This window comes from Plecotus auritus (assembly GCF_963455305.1).
Source record: "Plecotus auritus genome assembly, chromosome: 11".
Taxonomy (NCBI): Eukaryota; Metazoa; Chordata; class Mammalia; order Chiroptera; family Vespertilionidae; genus Plecotus; species Plecotus auritus.
The window spans coordinates 37,986,177-38,009,972 of record NC_137777.1 but is presented as its reverse complement, the minus strand read 5'-3'; the positions used below and the strand labels follow the sequence as shown (position 1 = coordinate 38,009,972).

At 41.7% G+C, this 23,796-nt stretch overlaps 2 protein-coding genes across 3 annotated transcripts in view; both read right to left on the bottom strand.

Annotated features, from left to right (window-relative positions):
• The window catches only part of MCMDC2 (minichromosome maintenance domain containing 2), a 47,333-nt gene extending 31,206 nt beyond the window's left edge, over positions 1-16,127 (bottom strand). The window contains exons 1-7 of the mRNA XM_080646247.1: positions 16,044-16,127; positions 13,374-13,545; positions 13,155-13,285; positions 13,022-13,081; positions 8,259-8,454; positions 7,517-7,639; positions 7,301-7,405 (exon numbers count right to left, since the gene is read on the bottom strand). Of these exons, the coding sequence (XP_080502373.1) occupies positions 7,301-7,405; positions 7,517-7,639; positions 8,259-8,454; positions 13,022-13,081; positions 13,155-13,285; positions 13,374-13,467 (709 nt within the window). The 5' untranslated portion in view covers positions 13,468-13,545; positions 16,044-16,127. The remainder of the gene's footprint in view (positions 1-7,300; positions 7,406-7,516; positions 7,640-8,258; positions 8,455-13,021; positions 13,082-13,154; positions 13,286-13,373; positions 13,546-16,043) is intronic.
• A 2,746-nt stretch (positions 16,128-18,873) lies between these two features.
• The window catches only part of LOC308236719 (serine/threonine-protein kinase Sgk3), a 126,587-nt gene continuing 121,664 nt past the window's right edge, over positions 18,874-23,796 (bottom strand). Inside the window, exon 17 of one of the 2 annotated variants that reach the window (XM_080646667.1) lies at positions 18,874-20,871. In XM_080646667.1, coding sequence (XP_080502793.1) covers positions 20,701-20,871 — 171 coding nt within the window. In that variant the 3' untranslated portion in view covers positions 18,874-20,700. The remainder of the gene's footprint in view (positions 20,872-23,796) is intronic. The other variant, XM_080646668.1, reaches the window with a different exon arrangement.

Sequence of the window (23,796 nt, the reverse complement as noted above, 5' to 3'; positions counted from 1 at the left end):
CTGTCTGAAATAAAGAATATACAGAAACTCAACTGTAGATCAACGTACCCCAAGAATCAAACCAAAGATCTGAAATATGAGGAAACAAAAAACACCTAACCAGAAAAACAAAAAGAAAAAATACAAAAATATGAAGATAGTGTAAGGAGCCTCTGGGACAACTTTAAGCGTACCAACATCCGAATTTTTGGGGTGCCAGAAGAAGAGAAAGAGCAAAATATTGAAAACCTATTAGAAGAAATAATGACAGAAAACTTTCCCTACCTGGTGAAAGAAATAGACTTACAAGTTCAGGAAGCACACAGAACCCCGTACAAGAGGAATCCAAAGAGGACCACACCAAGACACATCATAATTAAAATGCCAAGGGCAAAAGACAAAGAGAGAATCTTGAAAGCAGTAAGAGAAAAACGGTTAGTTACCTACAAGGGAGCACCCATACGACTGTCAGCTGATTTCTCAGCAGAAACTATGCAGGCCAGAAGGGAGTGGCAACAAATATTCAAAGTGATGAACAGCAAGAACCTACAACCAAGATTACTCTACCCGGCAAAGCTATCATTCAGAGTTGAAGGTCAGATAAAGAGCTTCACAGACAAGAAAAAGCTAAAGGAGTTCATCACCACCAAACCAGGATTACATGAAATGCTGAAAGGTGTTCTTTAAGAAGAGGAAGAAGAAGAAAAAGGTAAAGATAAAAATTATGAACAACAAAATGAAATGACATCAAATACATACCTACTAACAAGTGAATCTAAAAATCAAGTGAATAAAAAATCTGAAGAACAGAATGGACTGGTGAATATAATAGAATCAGGGACATAGAAAGGGAGTGGACTGACAATTCTCAGGGGGGAGGGGGTGTGAGGGGTGCGGGAAGACACTGGACAAAAATCTTACACCTATGGATGAAGGCAGTGGCGGGGGGTAAGGGCATGGGGTGGGGTGGGGAATCAGGTGGAGGGGGGCTAGGGGGAAAAAAGAGGAACACCTGTAATAATCTGAACAATAAAGATTTATTTAAAAAAAAAAAAAAGAAAGGTCCAGAGGAAGGCAAGTAGTGTGGGAAGTGGTTATCTTTTATGATATGAACCCCAAAAGGTCAAATTTTATTCATGTAATTAAAAAAAATTTATTTGGGTTCTATGTAAGAGTTTATTTGAAGAAAGGGTTTTCTATTAAAATATAAGTTGGATAGCCACTTATATTTATACTAGAGGGCCAGTGCACTAATTCGTGCATGGGTGGGGTCCCTCTGGGTGGCCTGCAGGGATCGAGCTGAAACCCGCAGCCCAACGCTGCCTGCCACTCCTACCTGCTGCTCCCGCTCATCCTGGCCCCACTGTGCCTGCCATGGACTCGCGCCCAATCAGTCCTGATCAGGAGAGGCTCATGCTGCCGCAGCAGTGCTCACCAGCCATGAGCCCTGAGTCTGGCGCCCTCCCAAGGGGAGTGGCCTGTGGGATCAGGCTGAAACTAGCTCTCCGACATCCCCCGAGGGGGTCCCGGATTGCAAGAGGGTGCAGGCTAGGCTGAGGGACCCCACTGGTGCACGATCGGGCCAGGGAGGGACCGCAGGAGGGCTCCAGAGCGTGTCTGGCCCATCTCACTCAGTCCCGATCAGCCGGACCCCAGAAGCAAGCTAATCTACGGTCAGAGCATCTGCCCCCTGGTGGTTGGTGCACATCATAGTGAGCGATTGAGCAGCCTTAGCATATCATTAGCATATTACACTTTGATTGGTTGTTCGGTTGTTCTGCCGTTCAGTCTATTTGCATATTATCCTTTTATTATATAGATATTGTAATATATGGATTATATATCTATACTAGAGGCACGGTGCACAACATTCATGCATTGGGGGAGGAGGGATCCCTCAGCCCAGCCTGTGTCCAACTGCTGCAGAGGCAGGAGAGGCTCCCGCCACCACCGCTGTGCTCGCCAGCCGTGAGCCTGGCTCAGGGCTTCTGGCTGAGCGGCGCTCTTCCTGTGGGAGCGCACTGACCACCAGGGGGCAAATCCTGTGTTGGGTGTCTGTCCCCTGGTGGTCAGTGTGCATCATAGCGACCGGTCATTCTGCCGTTCGGTCGATTTGCATATTAGCCTTTTATTATATAGGATATATAAAGAGCCAGGGTTGTAACATCCAAAATGACCGAAGGCTCGACCAAACGCCAGGCTATGCGTCTGATCACCCTGCTTCTCTCTCCAGGCCTCACCAGCAGCCAAGCCTCTCTCTCTCTCTCCCAGAGGTCAGCAGTTCAGCCTGCTCGCCAGAAGCCTGGACCAAATGCCAGGCTGTGCGTCTGATCACCCTGCTTCTCTCTCCGGGCTTTGCCAGCAGCCAAGCCTCTCTCTCTCTCCCAGAGGTCAGCAGTTCAGCCCGCTCGCCAGCAGTCGGGGGCGGCTGCTGATCAGCCCCACCTCTATGATCAGGCCCGGAGATGCTGACTGGCATAAAAACCAACCAATCAGAACCAAATCTGGGTGAATTGTGAGGAGCCAATGGCTGACTAGGAGGCGGGGCTTTGATGCTAACTGGCATAGAAACTGACCAATCAGAACCTACTCTGGGTGAACTGTGAAGGCAGAACCTAAGGTGGGGGCTGAGGAGGGCTTTTTTATTTTTTTTTTTTTATTATTTTTTTTTTAAAATAAATCTTTATTCAGATTATTACAATTATTTCTCCTTTTTCCCCCCATAGCTCCCCTCCACCCCTTTCCCACCCCACCTTCTGCCCTTACCTCCCCCCCACTGTCCTCATCCATAGGTGTATGATTTTTGTCCATTCTCTTCATGAACCCCCCCATACCCCTTTCCCCCTGAGAATTATCAGCCCACTCCCTTTCTATGCCCCTGATTCTATTATATTCACCAGATTATTCTGCTCCTCAGGTTTTTAATTCACTTGATTTTTAGGTTGGCTTGTTGATAGATATGTATTTGTTGTTCATAATTTTTTCTCTTTACTTTTTTCTTCTTCCTCTTCTTTAAGAATACCTTTCAGCATTTCATATAGTACTGGTTTGGTGGTGATGAACTCCTTCAGCTTTTTCTTATCTGTGAAGCTCTTTATCTGCCCTTCAATTCTGAATGATAGCTTTGCTGGGTAGAGTAATCTTGGTTGTAGGTTCTTGCTATTCATCACATTGAAAATTTCTTGCCACTCCCGTCTGGCCTGCATAATTTCTGTTGAGAAGTCAGCTGACAGTCGTATGGGTGCTCCCTTGTAGGTAATTAACTGTTTTTCTCTTGCTGCTTTTAATATTCTCTCTTTGTCTTTTGCTCTTGGCATTTTAATTATGATGTGTCTTGGTGTGGTCCTCTTTGGATTCCTTTTGTTTGGGGTTCTGTGGGCTTCCTGGACTTGTAAGTCTATTTCTTTCACCAGGTGGGGGAAGTTTTCGGTCATTATTTCTTCAAACAGGTTTTCAGTATCTTGCTCTCTCTCTTCTTCTGGCACCCCCATAATTCTGATGTTGGTACGCTTGAAGTTGTCCCAGAGTCTTCTTACATTATCTTCAACTTTTTGGATTTTTTTTTTTGCTTTTTGCTTTTTCGGTTGAGTGTTTTTTGCTTCTTTGTATTTCAATTCTTTGACTTGATTCTTGTGTTCCTCTATTCTGTTTCTGGGTCTCTGTATAATATTTTTTATTTCAGTCAGTGTATGTTTAATTTCTAGTTGGTCCTTTTTCATATCTTCGAGGGTCTCGTTATATTTATCGGCCTTTTCTAGGATATTCTTAAAAAGTCTTATAACGGTGGTTTTGAATTCTATATCCAGTCGTTTGTTTTCCTCCATTTCTTTCGTTTGTGATCTGATTCTTTGACCCCGCATTTTCACTGAATCCCTGAGTTGGTAAGGTAGATATTTGTGCTAGGTTTCCAATATGGCCCAGTGGGTCTGCTTCCCCAGTTAACCTGAGGTGGACACTCTTGGTGCACCCCTTTGTGGACTGTGTGTACAGCCTTGTTGTAATTAAGTCTTGATTGTTGTTGGTATCACTGGGAAGAATTGACCTCCGGGCCAGTTGGCTGTAAGGATCAGCTGTGTCTATGCTGGGAGAAGCCCGGTGCTGGAGACAGCCTTATAGGATTAGACTTGCCAAATTGCAATAGCCTCTGTGCTCAGCTTGGATGGGGTGGAGTCTCAGTCTTGGCTTCCTGTCAGCCCCGCCCCTGCGCGCATGTGCGCTTTCAGTCCTCCGCCTTCCCCAGCTCGAGTCTCCGCCTGAGAGTCCAGACTCCCCCCACAAGAGCGTGGGTCCCCAGGGGCTCGCCTGGAACTGGGGTTCACTGCAGTCAGAACTGGGGCTCGGTGCAGTCAGAATCTGAGGAGGGCTTTTTTAAAAAAATATATTTTATTGATTTTTTACAGAGAGGAAGAGAGAGGGATAGAGAGTTAGAAACATCAATGAGAGAGAAACATCAATCAGCTACCTCCTGCACACCTCCTACTGGGGATGTGCCTGCAACCAAGGTACATGCCCTTGACCGGAATCAAACCGGTCAGGACTGAGAAGGGGTTTTAAGAGAAACAGCTGTTTGGTGTAAGGTGTAAGGAAGTGATTCAATTTTTTAATGACCAGTTTGGCAGTACAGTGCATATGGCTGGCTATCAGTCCAGATAGGGGATTATGTGTTTTTGTCTGCCAAGAGCATCTCCTCCTTCTAAAAAAGGCTTCCCCCGCCGCGCCCCCCCCCCCCATTTAAGCAATCCTATCCTATATAATCTATCTATACTAATAAAAGTGTAATAATTAGACCGGGTCGACTGGCCATCTTCCAGACGTCCAACTTCCTTCTGGACAAAGCCATGCTGGTGGGGGCTGAGGCAGAAGCAGTTAGGGGTGATCAAGCTGGCAGGGGAGGGCAGTTGGGCAAGATCAGGCTGGCTGGGGAGGGCAGTTAGGGGCGACCAGGCCTGCAGGGGAGGGCAGTTGGGGGCGAGATCAGGCCGGCAGAGGAGGGCAGTTGGGGGTGAGATCAGGCCGGCAGGGGAGGGCAGTTAGGGGCAATCAGGCAGGCAGGCAGAGGCAGTTAGGGGTGATCAGGCAGGCAGGCAGAGAGGTTAGGGGCGATCAGGCTGGCAGGGGGGCAAGGTAGGGGCGATCAGGCCGGCAAGGGGGCAAGGAAGGGGCGATCAGGCCGGGAGGGAGGCAAGGTAGGGGTGATCAAGCCGGCAAGCAGAGGGGTTAGGGGCGATCAGGCAGGCAGGCAGAGGGGTTAGGGGTCTGGCAGGCAGGCGAGTGGTTAGGAGCCAGTCATCCCAGATTGTGAGAGGGATGTCCAACTGCCGGTTTAGGCCCAATCCCACAGGCCTAAACTGGCAGTCGGACATCCCCCAAGGGGTCCCAGATTGGAGAGGGTGCAGGCCAGGCAGAGGAACCCCCCTCCATGCACGAATTTTGTGCACTGGGCCTCTAGTAATATATAATAGAATGAAGTGTTATAAGCATATATTTTGAAACTGTAATGCCTGAGTTTGAATCACAGCTGTGCCATGTACTAGCTGATGACCTTATGAGCAGTAAAAAACCAAAGTCCCTACCCTCATGAAGCCTATCTATCTATCTATATATATAAAACCCTAATATGCAAATAGACCGAACAGCAGAACAAGCGAACAACTGATCACTATGATGTGTGCTGTCCACCAGGGAGTGCGCGCGGAACATAGCAGGCATCGACAGCAGGTGGCAGAGCATGGAATATGGCGGGCATCAGCCACAGCAGGATGATGGAGCAGATGAGTGAGGGCACCAGGCCAAGGCGGGGTGCCAGTCACTGTCACTGGGTTGAACCTCTGGTGGTTACTGAAAATTCTTTGCTCCCGTGCACCATGGTCCCGCCCGGCACTCACAGTTGCTGCTGGCACTGGCCCTGCTATTACCCCAATTGCTTGGCGCCATCAGTGGGTGCAAGCGGCGGCTGCTGGCCCCAATCATCCCTCAGGACTTCTCCACCTCCCCCTGCTCCTGAGGGGCGATCGGGGCTGGCAGCCACCTCTCGCACCCACTGCTGGCAATGGCCCCGCTCGCACCCACTGCCAGCGCTGGCCCTGATCGCTTGGCGCCATCAGCGGGTGTGAGCGGCAGCTGCCAGCCCCGATCGCCCGAGGGCCTCTCCACCTCCCTCTGCTCCTGAGGGGCAATCGGGGCCGGCAGCCGCCACTTGCACCTGCTGTTGGAGCTGGCTCCACTCGTACCTGCTGCTGGCGCCAGCCCCAATTGCTCCGCACTGTCAGCAGGTACAAGTGGGGCCAGTGCCGTCAGCATGTGGGAGTGGTGGTGGCGGGAGTGGGGCTGCCAACAGACAGGGGACCGGGGGCCGTGGCAGGAGAGGCCAGGCAGGGGTGTGGAGGATGGGCTGAGACCTACCCCTGTGCCTACCGCAGCCTCGCTGCCCACAGTTCCTTTCAAGGTGCACGAATTTGTGCTCTGGGCCCCTAGTATTCTAAAATAATAACTCCAATATTTACATAGGACACACATATAGAATAATGGGAGATCATTACCATAAATAAAATAATCATGACCCTGAGCCTTAGTCATGTGCTTGGGACATAGCAAGTTCTAATATCTTTTTAAGTGAATGTTGTATAACTAAATGAATAATTGACACAAAGCTAAATATGACTCTTTAAAACACTGAAGAATAAGATGACCTATCATTTTTAATCTATAGCAGTCTCCCCTTATATGTGGGATATACATTCCAAGGCCCCCCAGGGGATGCCTAAAAGTACAGATAGTACCAAACCCTATATAATCTGTTTTTTCCTATACATACATACCTATGATAAAGTTTATGAATTATTCACAGTAAGAGATTAACAATAATACTACTAATAAAATAGAACAATTATAACAATATAAGTAAAAGTTAAGTGAATGTGGCATTATTATGTAAAATAAGTGTTACTTACTTGAACACAAGCACTGTGATACCTTGACAGTTGATATGATAACCTAAATGGCTACTAAGTGACAAACAGGCAGGGAGCGTGTACAACATGGAGACACTGGCCAAAGGGATGATTCACATCCTGGGAGATTTCATCATGCTACTCAGAATGGTGTGCAATTTAAAACTTACGAATTGTTTATTTTGGGAATTTTCCATTTAATATTTTCAGACCATGGTTGACCACAGGTAACTGAAACCATGGAAAGTGAAACCATGGATAAAGGGGGACAACTGTGAAGAAGTACCATTTATAATATAAAAGCGTAAGGAACTCAATTACGTATTTTATGTATCTTATAGCAACTTGCTTTTAGTTCAAATAGAACTTACCTCTTAGGAAAATTGTAAAAGATTGAAACCTAATTGGCTGGTTATTAGAATATCCTTGAAAAGCATGAAGTGCCTTTGCATTAATCATTTCAACTATCTGTTTATCTTAACGCAAAGAGCAAAAAAAGAATGTTATTAGAATATGTATTCAACTTAATTTCCACAGTAAAATATTAGACACTATATTTAAAATTACAAATGTAAAAGCGTTTTTACCACCAAGCACTCTAAATTTTCTGTCTTCTTGAAGTGAAGAAGAACACAGATTACACAAAAAGTCATTTCTTACTGTTGCAGATTCTGTAGCACCAGGCGCATGCACTCTTATATACTGAAATCCTGAAAAGAAGAGAACAGAAGTAAGCTAAATTTGCTTTTGGATTTAGCTATCCATTTTCAGTCCTTTAAAATTAATCTAATTCAAAGTATAATTAATTCAATTCTGTGTGTGGGTTCAGAACAGTTCAACTAACATTTATTGATGGTTATTTCTTGCCAAACACTGTGCTAAGGCACTGGTGTATAAATACTTAAACACACAATTTCAATAGGAAGCATTAAGAAACATAATTTCAGTATGTAGTATTCATTTACAGAGAGAAGAGAGGAGGGCATCCAACCCAATGAGAGATGAAGATGAATGGGGAAGATGTCCTGGAGAAGGACTAAAGGGAAGTTAAGCCAAAGGGTTGAGAGAGGATACTGCATGGAGTGGGAACAGCACGAACAAACACTTATGAAACAATGTGAGAACAAGTACTTCAGCAATACAAGAGCACCTATTAAGTTGGTATAAGAGGAGGGGAAAAATGAATGCATTTCAGCTTATAAACACTGAGAGACACCATATTTTGTAGCATTCTTTCTACTCTGTGAATGTTTTAGAACTAATTGTAACCATGATTTAGGATTAAACAATTAATTGCTTAATGTCTTTATTTTACATTTTAATATTTACCTTTTGAAAGAGGGCATGCTTCATCTGAACAAAGAAATCTTGCTCCTTGTGTATACTTGGTTACAGTTGTCATTGCAATCACAATCCCTTGCATCATATAAAATCTTTGAGATGTGTAATCAAGTGGAAACTCACAACAATTAAGACTATAACTTGGCAGCGAAGGTAAATGTGTTAACTTCAGCACTATATTAATCTAATAAGAACATAAAAATTGTATTAATAAAAACTGCAGATCCAATTGGGCTTGCATTATTATATATGTATATTTGTAGGGTAAATCAAGTAAATGATTTGTTAGTGTTATTAGAAACTGAAATTTTAAACATAAAAGATACTTAAATATACAATTAAAGATGCAAAACCCTTAAAATCTTACATTTTAATTGAAAATATCATTTTTAATTAATAATTTTCCCTAAAAAATACACATTTCCTGGATATAGCCACTGAAAAAATATAAAACACTTCTACTGCCCAGATTGTGATTGCTAAATATAATTTATCACTAAAAAGAACCAGATCTCCTCGGGAGAAATGGCTGATTCCAGGTCTGGGGCAGAAAATATACCAGATGGACCTGGTACATCTCCTTGTGCTAGAAACCAAGGGAGCTATAAAAAACTAATGGCTTTTTATAGTTTGGCTCAGTGGATAGAGCGTCGGCCTGTGGACTGAAGGGTCCCAGGTTCGATTCCAGTCAAGGGCACATGCCCGGGTTGGGGGCTCAATCCCTGGTAGGGGGAATGCAGGAGGCAGCCAATCAATGATTCTCTCATCATTGATGTTTCTATCTCTCTCTCTCCCTCTCCCTTTCTCTCTGAAATCAATATAAATATATTTAAAAACACACACACACACACACAAAAAAAAAAAAAAACACGACAAAAAAACAACTAATGGGATGGCTCTGGTTGGGTAGCTCAGTTGGTTAGAGCATTGTCCTGATATGCCAAGGTTGCAGGTTTGATCCCTGGTCAAGGCACATATAAGAATCAACCAATTAATGCATAAATAAGTGGAACAACAAATCAATGTTTCTCTCCCCCCCCCCCCCAATTTCTTCACTCTCTAAAATCAATCAATTAAAAAACAACAACAACTAATGGGATGGGCCCAAAGGGGACAGGAGCAAACTTTAAGGGATACCCAAAGACCAAAGGTAGGATAATAAAAGCATCAAAAAGAATGACAAAGATTCATTGAAACATATCAGATATACTTAAAAATTCATGAGTTCCTCATAATTATTTTCAAAAAAGAACAAAAACCAAAATAATTATTGGTCATCATTAGAGGCTAGATTTCAACTCATTACTCTGAAAATTCATAAATGGAAATAATCAAACATTTATTCTGCCTTTCTTGTACAAATTGTATTTCAGGGTAACCAAACAGATGATGAAAGAAAACTTCTCTTATAGAATGATTTCAGTTAATACATTCTCAAAGGATGCTAAAGTTAGAAAAATCACAATTTTGAATCTTAACAAAATAATAGATTCTAGGTAATGATCATCAATGGCTGCAAAACCCTTTAGATGGAAGGTGATAGGGAAACTGTATATTGCAGGGATCTGGCTGACAACACCTAAACTCACTGATGAATTGTGGCATTGCTAAAATTGGGACAACAGGTAGTATAGTTCTCCTAATGAAATGTAATGAACTATGATACCGTGTTTCCCCAAAAATAAAACATCCTCCGAAAATAAGACCTACTTACAGGTTTCCTTCTGAGTGAAATATAAGGCATCCCCCGAAAATAAGGCCCCCAGGCTCTGTCTCAGAATGAAAATTAATTTACCGTAAACTGGTCACTAGGGCCGCCCCGACTGGCGTCTAGCAACCAGTGACGTTACGCGGAGTCCTGACGTCACTGCTGTGTGGAGGCGGAGCGGAGGTCGGAGTGAGCGGTGAGCGCGGGGTGGGAGAGAGGAGGAGACTTTCGCAGATGCATGTAGAACAGGAGGATTAAAGTGGACGGGATGCGGTGAAGGTGGTGAGTGCTGGTCTGTCTCTGGTGACACTACCTGATGCTTGCGGCCACCTTCATGATGACTGAAGGTTCTCAGTCAGTGGCAGACCCTGCTCCAGCCCAGATCCAGGCCCCAGCAAGCCCAGTGACAGTCCCCAGGCAGGCCCCAGGGGGTAAATGTCTGATAAAGGGGTAGGGGGGATGTCTGGTGAAGGTGTTCAGTGGCACAGGGGTGGGGGGAGGGGGATCACTTAAAATGACACAGGAGGATCAGAGGGGGCAATCAAAATGACACAGGAGGATCAAAAGGGGTTACTAAAATGGTAATCCCCCCTCTGATTCTCCTGTGCCATTTTGATTCCCCCCTCTGGTCCCCCCTGTGTCATTTTGAGTGATCCCTCTCCCCCCACCTTGATACCCCAATTCCTTTTTTTTTTACCCCTAGAAATGAGCGCAAAAAGAAAAGGCTACTCCGTGGAGTACAAGAAAGGAATCGTGGAAGACTCTTGGGGCCAAAATCTTACTGCTTTCTGCAAAGAGAAGATGTCGAGTATCCGATTGGTCCGAAAATGGCGAGCAGAGTATGGTAACCTCATTGAACAAGTGGACAAGGGAAATGCTAAAAAGCGCAAGTGTGGATCAGGTCGGCAACCATTATTTTCCGAGCTGGAAGACCTGATCTGTGAATGGGTTATTGACAGGAGAGCAAAGGCTTTGGTTGTGAATAGGGCTCAGATTCAAGAATTTGCCCTTGCAATGGCACCACAGTTTGACATAGCCCCCAAAGACTTCAAAGCATCACAACACTGGCTGGATAATTTCCTTCAGCGAAGTGAACTGTCTTTAAGAAGATCTACAACATTGTTTAGGTTGGAAGATACTCAAGTTATTAAGCGAGCACTTGCATTCAAGTCCTTTATTGATGATGCTGACTTCTCTAAATACAGTTTTTCCAACATGATTGCTATGGATGAAACTGCAGTGTTTATGGGCCAATCATCTCAAACAACAATTGAACAGCGGGGTGCCTCCTTAGCATACATTCCCTCCACTGCTTACGAAAGTGCACGTGTTTCCTGTATTTTGGCAATTCGTCTGGATGGCACTAAAATCCCACCTTTAATCATTTCTAAGGGCAAGAAGGAAAAGATTGAACGTGTTTTGGGCGTTTTTATTCTTGAAACTGAAAAAGCCTGGGCCACACAAGCAGTTATAAGGAAGTGGGTCGATTTAATGCTGCCGCTTGTTATGCGAGGGAGCCAAAGAAGTCTGCTAGTCTGGGATGCAACCAGCACTCACCGCGCTAAAGACATGAAGACATTTCTTCACGAAAGAAAAATAGATCAGATAATGATTCCCGCAGGAATGACGGCCTATCTCCAGACTCTTGATATTGCAATAAACAAGCCATTCAAAGACAATTTGCGCATGGAAATTAATGACTACATTGAAAATAGAATGGAGAGAAATCAGCGTGGAAACTTTGTGAAACCTAAACTGCAAGAAGTTGTAACTTGGGTGAAGAATTCATGGGAGAAAATCACTGACAGTTGCATTGCAAATGCACTGCGAGCAGGCTGCCTTGACAAGAAGTACTCATTTAAAGATAGTGCTATTGCTAAACATGAGAGACTTGGTCCACTGATTCTGAAAGAAATGGAGTCACAAGAAATTCACCAGGAAGTTCAGGAATTGGATTGTTATGATGATGTTCCAGAAGATGATGACATGATTGTCATTGAATAAATGAGTAAATTCTTGATACTGTAGGATTCACAGTTTGTCTGGTTTGTGTTGACAACTACCGTACTGCTGTACCGTATACAGGTAATAAATTTCCTTTATTTTCATTTAACAATAAATGTGTACTGTATTCTTCTTCATGGAAAAATAAGACATCCCCTGAAAATAAGACCTAGCATGTCTTTGGGGGCAAAAATTAATATAAGACACTGTCTTATTTTCGGGGAAACACGGTAGTAACTATGATGTATTGTTGTCAAAATGAGTTGAATCTCAATCTAAGCAAGTCTTAAGAGCCAATTTCTATTTTCCAGAAATATGGGGTATAGCAAGGGGCAAGTCAAATACCACAAGAACATATCAGTTAAATTTAGATTATGTGACATTTTACAGAACAATTAACTAGTTTCTTCCAAAATTCAATGGTATAAAAAGGGAGAGGGAGAAAAATGGCTTTACACTAAGAGAGATTTAGTGAGATGTAAAAACCAATTTTAATGTGTAGACTGTGCTTTGACCCTGTTTTGAACAAATTAACCATGAGACATTCTTGAGGCCCCAACTGGGTAAATTTAAATACACACTGGATATTATAATGATACCAAGAAATTATGGTTATTTTTATAAGGGGTGGTAATGTCACTGTGGTTACTAGTATGTAAGAAAAATGTCCACAATTTTTAGAGGTTGATACTAAACTATGTAGGGGTGAAATAATAAGAGTATCTGGGATTTGTTTTAAAATATTTCAGAAAAAATGTTGATGATACAGGCATGGCAAAATATTATAAACTATTAAATGTGAGTGATAGATATATGCAGGTTTGTCATATTAGTCCCTTTATTTAGGGGTATGTTGGAAATATTTTATTATCAAAATGTTTAATGTTATAAGTGATAATACAGGAAACAAAGAAGCGTATGTAAGATATTCCATTTAACTTAGAAAATTTTATTTTAATAAACAAAAAAAACATAATATTTAATTCATCTTAAAAGTATTGTATATTTGTTTTCTTTATTTAATTTAACTAAAACTTACTTGAGTTTCAGTCTGTAATTGTCCAATTAATGAGAGAGTTTTAACAGCAATAAAACAGACCTGTGATTTCAAACAAACAAAAAAGTTACCAAAAATTTCATGTGGCATAAAATTATTTCTTTCTTTAACTTACTGATTGAAAAACTTCAGCAGCTTTTACAGGATGATGTAAAATGTGATTTCCAAGTTCAGCATCTAATTCAACAATATCAGAGGGGTTTACTAAAATATTGAATCGATAGACAGCATAACTTTGTTTTGAATCTGCAAAAATACACAAATATAAAAATGAGGATAGTCATATGCAGGTATTTTAAAGTTTCTAAAATAAAGTTACCTTTGCAGAACATACCATTGTAGTATTTGCAATCATTTATAAACTTTTGGAGCCCTCCACTTCTGTCAAGATAGATAAGGGCTGCCTCTTTCATTTTTAGATTTGACATTTTCTCCTAGTTAATGATTCTTCTCTGTTACTAATTGATTAAACCACAATGGCTGGTAAAGACTACAGATGAGAATACCTAGAAATAAAAATATTTAAAATGTACATTGAAGACCTCTAATAAAACTTTACAGCTGTGCAACTTAAAATTGACAGTGAGATAAAACAAAATACAATTTCCAACTTTAAGAAATCCCTATCCAAAGGGAAACAAAACTGTGTTTTCTTTTGCCAAATCACATGTTTATCAACACTAGGTTATAAGGGTCTCTACAAGATTGCAAACTTAAGAACAGCAGCCTCAAATGTCTCTTTACAAAGTAGGTATTCAAAAAATGCTGCCTGAAATAAATATTGGATGATGAGGTCCACTTGCAGGTGTTGTTTAAAAAAAAAAAGTGGCAAAAGTTATTTCATAAATTCAATCTAAGTTACAAAGTGTAGTTAACCTACAAAATCTGAGAACTTGATACTAGACCCAGCATTTCCTAGCTTCTAGGCCAGCCGTGGGCAAACTACGGCCCGCGGGCCGTATCCGGCCCGTTCGGCTGTTCTATCCGGCCCGCGGAGCCGAAAGAGCGGAGGGTTCTCTTGCTCTCCCCTCCGCTCCTTTACTTTGAATTTATATTAGTTCACACAAACACTCCATCCATGCTTTTGTTCCGGCCCTCCGGTCCAGTTTAAGAACCCATTGTGGCCCTCGAGTCAAAAAGTTTGCCCACCCCTGTTCTAGGGGAAAATCAAAATGAAAGAGTTGTATCAGATGATAAAACCTCTTCTGGATTTAAATCTTCAATACTGACCAACATAAAACATTAAACCATAGTAACAAGGGTGGAATATGTAAAATTCATTTAAAGAACAGCAAACATAATTGGAAACAGTATCTGCCAATACTTGTGTTAAGTGCTAGGGGTAAAATGATTAAGAGTGGATCCTGTGTTCAAGGAGTTGTCAATTTAGAAAAGTCAGAAATAATGACCATCACATTTACTCATTATTAAATATTTATTGGGCATTTACTATTTGTTGGATACCAGACTGTCCTAGGCACGGGGATACAAATGAGTAAAATATGTTTTTAGACCTACTCGGAGTTTAGGCCACTTTTCAAAGAAATGTAACTGAGACTGTCCTTTCTGCTATTAGATGGGGGAAACTTCAGAGTCCATGTCTCTAGGGCCCTAAGTTCCTACAATACATCTTAAAGCGTATGTTGTGTTCAGGGTAATACATCTGTGCTTCATTAGGACATAAGATTTCTGGGGCTGAAAGAAGGGAGGCTATCTATAATAAAAGAAGCATAATATGCAAATTGACCGAATGGCCAAACAGCAGAACAACCGTCTGGACAACCTTCCAGACGAAGCTGGGGCTGCGAGGGCCAAGCAGAGGCAGCTGGGGCTGCGAGGGCCGAGCCTCTTACATGAGTTTCGTGCTTCGGGTCTCTAGTCCTATATAATCCTATATAATAAAAGCCTAATATGCTAAGAGTCTGGTCATCCGTTCAACCAATCAAAGCATAACATGCTAATGATATGCTAAGGCCACTCAACGGCTCGCTATGATGTGCACTGACCACCAGGGGGCAGATGCTCCAACTGGTAGGTTAGCTTGCTGCTGGGGTCCGGCTGATGGGGACTGAACAAGATGGCTGGACACGCCCTGGAGTCCTCCCCCGGCCCCTCCCCCACTGGCCAACCTCCCGCATCCCTTCCCAGCCCTGATCATGCACCAGTGGGGTCCCTCGGCCTAGCCTTGCCCTCTCACACTGAGGGACCCCCCCCCCACCAGTGCATGAATTTCATGCACCAGGCCTCTCGTGGATAATGAAGTGATTGGGTGAGACCCAACCAGATTATGAAAGCTTTTGAGCCCGTGACCATTACACAGGCAAAGAAAAGCCAGGGCCGTTAACAAGCAGTACAGTCAGATTATTTTGGGAACCAGTGCCTGCTGTTCATGTGGGAAATGGGCTGGAATAGAGGAAGAGTGACAATCCGTTTCTAGCTATTGAAACAGTCCTGACAGACAGACGGTCCGATCTATGGCATCAGAAATGAGATGGCACAGAGGAGATGGATTCTGGACTTTTATAGTTTCACACTGGACCTGGTGACCAGCCTGCGCGTGGATTTTCAACTCGGGTGCGGGTGGATGCTCCTGCTGCTCTAACGCAAATACTGAACCTCGGAGAAGAGCGGGAAAACGTTCAAGTTCATTGGAGAGAGGATGTGACCGGCTCTTGGCACAGGCACCCAGATAAGCACCAGGACGCGGTGAATCAGGCCGGATTCGGTAGCCTGAAACAGCCTGTAAAGCAGAGGTCCTGGGCGTGGGTGGGGGAAGTGGAGAAAAAGACTTGCAAGCCCGCGGAAAGCATTAATTAAGCGAACGTGGATCACATTCTAGCCTCCTCCTCACAGTCTAAAGAACCCAAGCGCCGGTTCCCTTGGACCCCAGCGGGTCTTCGCTACCGGCCACGTCAGAAGGAAAACACCTCACACGCAACGCCGCCGAAAGCGAATCCGGCCTCGCACCCAGGGGTCCAAGACCCCTCCCACGCACAGCACCAACCTCAGGACTGCGCGGGCCCCAGCCCAGCAATGCGGGACACCCGCTCCTGCACACACAGACCTCCGCCAGCCGCGCGCCTCCCCCAGCCAGCGGCCCAGGGAAGCCCGAGCGCGCACGCGCGCAGCTTCCGTCCGTTGGCGGCGGCGCAAGGGCTGCCGGGACAGCGCCTCCCAGTCACCAGGGCAACCGGGCCCACATGCGTTTGGCCCCTTCAATCACTCCAGCTCTCTCCATGCAAAGCAAAGCAAAGCAAAGCAAAGCAAAAAAGATAGAAACCATTGGTTGTCATTTTATCACAGGCCAGCAGTGCCCATATTTGCTTAAACAAATAAAAACTTTCCTAGTGGGCTGTCAATTTGGAAAACATTCCGGGGACTACCTTAAAAGACTAAACAGAGCTACTAGATGACCCAACAATCCCAAGCCACATATTATACATATACATAGATATGAGAGAATTTGAAACAAACGTTCACACAAAAATTTATACAAGAATGTTCATCGGATTATTCATAGTGATAAAGTGGATAAAGTGTGGTATATCCGTACAGTGGAGTCAATTGGCCATAAAAAGGGATGAGGTGCTAATACGTGCTATAACATTATGCAAAGCGAAAGAAGCCAGACACAAAAAGCCAAATATTGTGATTCTGTTTATATGAAATGTCAAGAATAGGCAAATCTGTCAGAGAGAAGGTAGTTTTCCTCATATAGATCTTACACATATTTTATTAGGATTCATACCTTTTTTTTTTTTTTTTTTTGAGGGGTTGCTAATGTAAATGGTGTTTTTAATTTCAAATTGCTGGTATATAAGAAAGTTATTTTTGTATAGTAACCTTGCATGATGCAATCTCATTATAATCACTTATTAGTTCCATAACTTTTTTTGTAACTTATTTTTTATTTAATTAATTCTTTATTAAGGTATCACATATTTGTCCTCATCCCCCCATTCCCATCCCAAACCCCTCCCCACGCATGCCCCCACCCTCCTGTTGTCCGTGACCACTGGATAGGCTTATATGCATGCATACAAGTCCTTTGGTTGATCTCTCCCCTTTACCCCCACCCTCCCCTACCTTCCCTCTGAGGTTTGACAGTCTCATTGATGTTTCCCTGTCTCTGGGTCTGTTTTTGTTCATCAGTTTATGTTGTTCATTATTTCCCCCAGATGAGTGAGATCATGTTCTATTGGATTTTCTACAAAGATATTCATCTGCAAACAAGAACAGTTTATTTGCTTTTGATATCTAATTTTTATTTTTTAATTGATTTCAGAGAGGAAGCGAGAGGGATAGATAGAAACATCAATGAGAGAGAATCATTGATTGGCCACCTCCCGCACGCCCCCTATGGGGCAGGGGGATGGAGCCCGCAACCTGGGCATGTGCCCTTGGCTGGAATAGAACCTGGGACCATTCAGTCTGCAGGCCAACACTCTATCCACTAAGCCAAACCAGCTGGGACTTGATATCTAATTTAGGCACACTGCTAGGGGATATCTTACTAAATAAATTGCTAGCATTCAACATCAATGCATCAGTAAACAAAGTAAACTGTTGTTGTTGCATTATTACTAACATTGAGGCAGAAAAAAAAATTCAACACTTCAAGGCTATACCTACTATCTGGGAAGACTGAACAAATCCAAGACGATCAAATTTGACCATGTGGGTGTTTTCCTGTATATAAGCCTCTGGATTCCATGAGTTAATAAAAGCATAGAAACACTTAAATGCTGACAACTCATTATAGACTTTCTCACAAAGATTTAACTAGTATTGAAGGGGAAATCTCTGTTCCCTAATAAAAAGAAAATTATGAAAATACTTTAGAAGAAATGGTGAATCCATGATATATATTCCTGCAAAGGAGAGTTTACCATAAAAACTCCTGTCATGTTTGCATGCAAGGTTTCTAAAATCACCAACTGTCTGTTTCTTCCAGTAAGTGGGGTTATGTAGAGTGATGTTATTGTTTTACACTAATCCTCAAGATTCATATGGTGATCCATCATTTTCAAGACATTATGTAAAAATAACTTTTTAGTATAGGATATAGGACCCTTTGGTTGGCTATTTTATTGCTATATCATGCTGAGCTTATACTTCTCTATTGGCTCTTTTCTTTGTGTAACATCACTTTAAATTATTCTCCACTATTTTGACTTTGAATAACTAAAAGGTAACATTTTAAGACAGCTATATTTCTTTCTGACTTAATTATCTCTGCAAAAATTAAAGAAATAAAATGAGAAATATTTTTGTGTAGGAAACCTTTCACCTACTGAGGAATGTTAAAACATTACAAATGGATGATTATACAATACTGGTAAGACACAAAAAAGCTAAATACTAGTAAATGACATAAATCTCCAATTGAAATGCTTTCAGGGAAGTTGGAGAGTAATTTCTCTTAGTGTTAGGTGAGTAAAGAAGAACAAGGTGGCAGCGAAGGAAGCCTATCATATTATAGCAATGAATCCTTTTGAGCATCTGAACCAAGCTATATAGCAATCCCTGCCCTAAGTGGATTTCATTTACACACAAAACTTGGCATATCACTTTAAGGTATTCAAGCCACCTGAAACTCACCTGCGTACACTTCAGGGTTTCAAATAAAAGAATAATCACCTTGCGATATGGAATAATCTAGTAATTTTTACATGTTCAACTATTGAGTTAAAATTTTACTTGTCTTCCATATATATATATATATATATATATATGCATCAGTAAACAAAATTATATATATATATAAAATTCATTTTGTAATGATACTGTAACTATCACTAATTTTAATGTAAAGTAATGAAAGGCATTAGATGATCATTAATCTTTTTGCTAGTTTTATTACACTCTGTAAGATTTGTATTTTTTTGAGATCCAAAAAACAGCAACATTCTATTTTAAATTTGTTCTTAAAAATATACAATATTGCACTTGAGTTTTTGGCAGTTTAATTAAGGAGTGGCTGAGTAAAAAAATCATACAAGAAACTAGTCTTTATTTTGCTTTATAAGCAAAGAGCTTTGTATAAAAGGAGAACTTACAGTAGTACCAAATAAACCAAATATTTACAGTGTTGTTATTAAAGTTTTACTTCTAAAGGAAGATTCAGTGTATTGAATGCAAATATTATTATATCTAAGAAAAGCACACTCCCTTCCCCCCATTCAGCTGAACATTTTTAAACCAAAGGGTATTGGTGTGAAATGCTTTTGTGATTTCTTAAGAGAAATTACATGGAAAGAATGCTTGTTCTTGAAGCATCTAAACTGGGTCACTAAATTCTTTCACAATGTTTCCTACATGACTTACAAAGTCTCAAAATCAGAATTTCAAGATAAGCATTCTTTTACAATTACAAGTACACAAGTTAGTTGGTTTTTAGTATGACTTTAAGGCCAATTTCCCATACATTTTCTAAGATACATAAGATCCTAGGCATCTATCTGAATTTTTTTTAACTTCTGTTACACTATAGTAAAATTGTACACATTTATATTAATCCTGAATTTGCTATTCTACTTTTTAATTCCCAATTAGGTAAATATTCTAGAAAGCTTAATATTTTCCACTTAACAACCAATTAGGGAGACAGTTTTGAAAAGCTATTTGCAAAACGAAATACCAAGATTTAGACCTACTTAACAGTATATTAAACATTCAAAAGACCAAAAAGAACATAAATAGAATGTATTTGTAATATAAATACATGACACAGATACATTCATTTTGGCACCACCTAAAAAAAAATAAATCCTTCAGATGTTTGGGAATACTTAAAATGTCAACTATTAAATATTTACTTTTACTCCAGAAGAAAAATAATTCATGAATTTAAATTGGTATTTCAAAAGCAAAGGATTTCCTTTTGTTACTTTTCTTTTTATTGACTTGGGCGAGAGAGAGAGAGAGGCAGAGATGTAGAGAGAGAGAGATTTGTTGATCCACTTATTTATGCTTTCATTGGTTGATTCTTGTATGTGCCCATAACCTTGGTGTATCAGGACAATGCCCTACCCAACTGAGCTACCCAGCCAGGGCCTCCTTTTGTTACTTTTTAATTTGACCTGCAGAATGAACAGTTACTCAAAGTGTTAATTAGCAGCCAATGTGTTAACTATGCTTTTACACTTTAATCCTACCAAGACTGACTATGGCAAGCAGTGATTATGGACAGACATGGTTTCTGCTTAAACAACCACATACAAATTGCATAGTTCTGATCTGAGAACAAAGATCAAAGTAGAGAGTTACAAAGGCATTAATATATGTTAACAGAACTGAAATAGGCTGTTGAAAAACAGTCTATCTTGGGTAGGTGTTAGTGTAAACTTGGGGGGAAAAAAACAGTCATTAGCAAAAAAGTTTTCTTTAAAAAATAGGTTAATGCTAAGAACAATAGCTTTTAAAATTTCTGTTTAAAAATAAGCTTAATAAACAAGAATACAAATTTTAATTCCAAACTTAGCTCTTTGAAATGCACTATTTTCTTACATAGAGCAGAAAATACATTTTTCATAGTTGTTAACATTATATGTAAAAAAAGAGGCACTAAACATATTTGAATATATTCACACAAACAGGAATTTCAGTCTCATCTGTACATAGGCTTATATTTGCTCAATGGTTCCCGGATAGCAAAATGTTCACAAAAATAAGTCTTCTGAAGGAGGTGCATAAGAGAAACCAACGAATGCATCATCAGCCTCCAGTACACTGGCGTTCACTATAGAATAGTCAGTAGACACACACACAGAATATGGAACTGTTTCTTCCGTAAACGCTGCATCAAAGTTCCTAATATCATCTGGTCCTGCCTAAAACATAAAAAGAATACTATTATTCACCTTAGCTTTTTCATTAATTTAGTTCTTCATTAAACCCTTCATGGATTTGTATATTGATTCCTGGCAAGTTTAGATGTCTTCTTACTTCATCATTGCTTTGGAACATTTTCTGCTTTTATTCCTTAGGTGAGGTTCTTCTAACAGGTAAGGTTCTTGTTGTTGGGTGGGGCGAGGAGAGAGAAGGGTAAGGAGAGCTAGCATAACAGAGTCCTTACCAATGTTAATATGAATCTCAGTCCCTGCTTATGACTCCCCTTCTCTCTACACATCACCTCTTGGTTTAGAAAAAGGGTTCAGGTAGGTTTTCAGAATAGCATTTTACGTTTGAGCTTCCATTAAATGCCTGCCCATCCACTTTCTCAACTTCGGGTAGATGAAGCCTTTCAATGAAGGAATGAAGGGGTTGTAAGTAAAATTGTGAAAGGTGACTCTTGTGCCACAGAGGTCACTAAGCATTCAGTGATAAGATCCTTAGCTCAAAAGGCCTAAAGGGAAAGCCCATCCCTGAAGCTCTAGTTAGCTCTGCTCTAAGAGAAAGGGAAGCTTTAAAATGTTCAATTCACACCCTAGCCGGTTTGGCTCAGTAGACAGAGCCTTGGCCTGGAGGGCCCCGGTTTTGATTCTGGTCAAAGGCACATGACTGGGTTGCAAGCTCAATCCCCAGTAGGGGGTGTGCAGGAGGCAGCCAATCAATGATTCTCATCATTGATGTTTCTATCTCTCTCTCCCTCTCCTTCCTCTCTGAAATCAATATATATATAAAAAGTTCAATTCACCAAGTCTAACCGAGGTGAACAGAGAGGGATTCAGAGTAGTTATTATAAGCTAAGGATATAGTTAGCCTGGTAGGTCTACAAACAGCAGAGCAGAAACCAGGGAAACCCAGAATGCTCTATCCTTCTACATGAGAAATTCCACCACAGAGGAAAATAGACTCTAGAAATTAAATACATGATGTCACCAAATTCTTACATATAACCTTAGAAAGCAGGGGTTCTGAAATAAAACAAAGGTTTGAATTCTGGCTATGAGTTTTGCTAGCTAGAATTCTTTATATAAACTACCCTATCTTTTCTATAAGAGGAACGCTTGCCTCCTCTTCTGTAAAATAAGAATCCTGCCACCTGTCTGTTAAACTTGTGAGGATTTGATGCATTAATACATAAAATTCGCAGAATCTGACATGTAGAAGGTGCTTAATAAATGATGATAAATGTTCTCTTCCCTGACTTTATAAATATTTTGAGAATGTCCTTATGGCTCATGGCTAGTACTGTCAGGGACAATACCGTATTTCTTATGTTAAAAGTGAGGGAAGGCTCTGTCTTCAAACTCTAGTTCTGCAACTTCAATTAAACTGTGGGGGAGAAACCAAGATGGCGGCATAGGTAAACACCTAAACTGCTGCCTTGCACAAGAATTTCATAACTACAACTAAAAGACAAAATGGACATCTTCCAGAACCACAGGAAGGCTGGCTGAGTGGAAATTCTACAACTAGAAGGAAAGAGAAAAGCACACTGAGACTCAGAGGAGCTGCAGAAGGCAGAGGTACGGAAGCGCATGCGCGGAGAGGGCTGGCAACTGAGTACGCGGCTGGGCTTTCTCAATCGGGAGGGAGACAAAACTCCCGACTGCTCTGAACTCCAGTTCTGGGCGAGACTCTGGGGGCCCAGACTAATTCGGGAGAAACTGGACTGTCAGGAAAGAGAAAAGCACACTGAGACTCAGAGGAACTGTGGAAGGCAGAGGTTTGGAGGCACGCGCACGGAGAGGGCTGGCAACTGAGTACACGGCTGGCTTTCTCAATCGGGAGAGAGACAAAAGTTCCCAACTGCTCTGAACTCCAGATCCAGGCAAGACTCTGGGGACCCAGACTCCTACGGGGAGAAACTGGACTGTCTGGCAGTGGGAAAAACTTGAGGGCAGCTTTCTCTCAGAGATGCTTGCACTGATAACCGCAGGACACTGAGACCCAGGGGCCTCATAGGGAAGGGCTGACAGGAAGCCATTGCTGTTGGCTCCGCCCTGAGACTCCGCCCTACCCAAGCTGAGCACAGAGGCTTTTGCAAGTCTTGTCTCATAAGGGTGTCTCCAGCACAGTTCTCCCAGCGTAGACACAGCTGATCCTCACAGCCAATTGGCCTGGAGGTCAATTCCTCCCAGTGATACCAACAAGAATCAAGGCTTAACTACAACAAGACTGTGCACACAGCCCACGAAGGGGTGCACCGAGAGTGTCCACCTCAGGTAACTGGCAAGTTCTGAGCCACTGGGCCCTATAGGACACCTAGCACACAAAGCCACTCTATCAACTCAGGGAAGCAACAAAAATGCAGAGACAAAGAAAGAGATCACAAATGAAAGAAATGGAGGAAAGCAAACAACTGGATATAGAGTTCAAAACCACGGTTATAAGGTTTTTCAAAAATTTTCTAGAAAAGGCCGATAAATTTAGCGAGACCCTCAAGGATATGAAAAAGGACCAACAAGAAATTAAACATACACTGACTGAAATAAAAAATAATATACAGAGATCCAACAACCGACTAGAGGATCGCAAGAATCAAGTCAAAGATTTGCAATACAAAGAAGCAAAAAACACCCAATCGGAAAAGCAAGAAGAAAAAAGAATCCAAAAATATGAAGATAGTGTAAGCAGCCTCGGGGACAACTTCAAGCGTACCAATATCTGCTTGAAAGTGCCAGAAGAAGAGAGAGAGCAAGATACTGAAAACCTATTTGTAGAAATAATGACTGAAAACTTCCCCCACCTGGTGAAAGAAATAGACTTACAAGTCCAGGAAGCGCAAAGAACCCCAAACAAAAGGAATCCAAAGAGGACCACACCAAGACACATCATAATTAAAATGCCAAGAGCAAAAGACAAAGAGA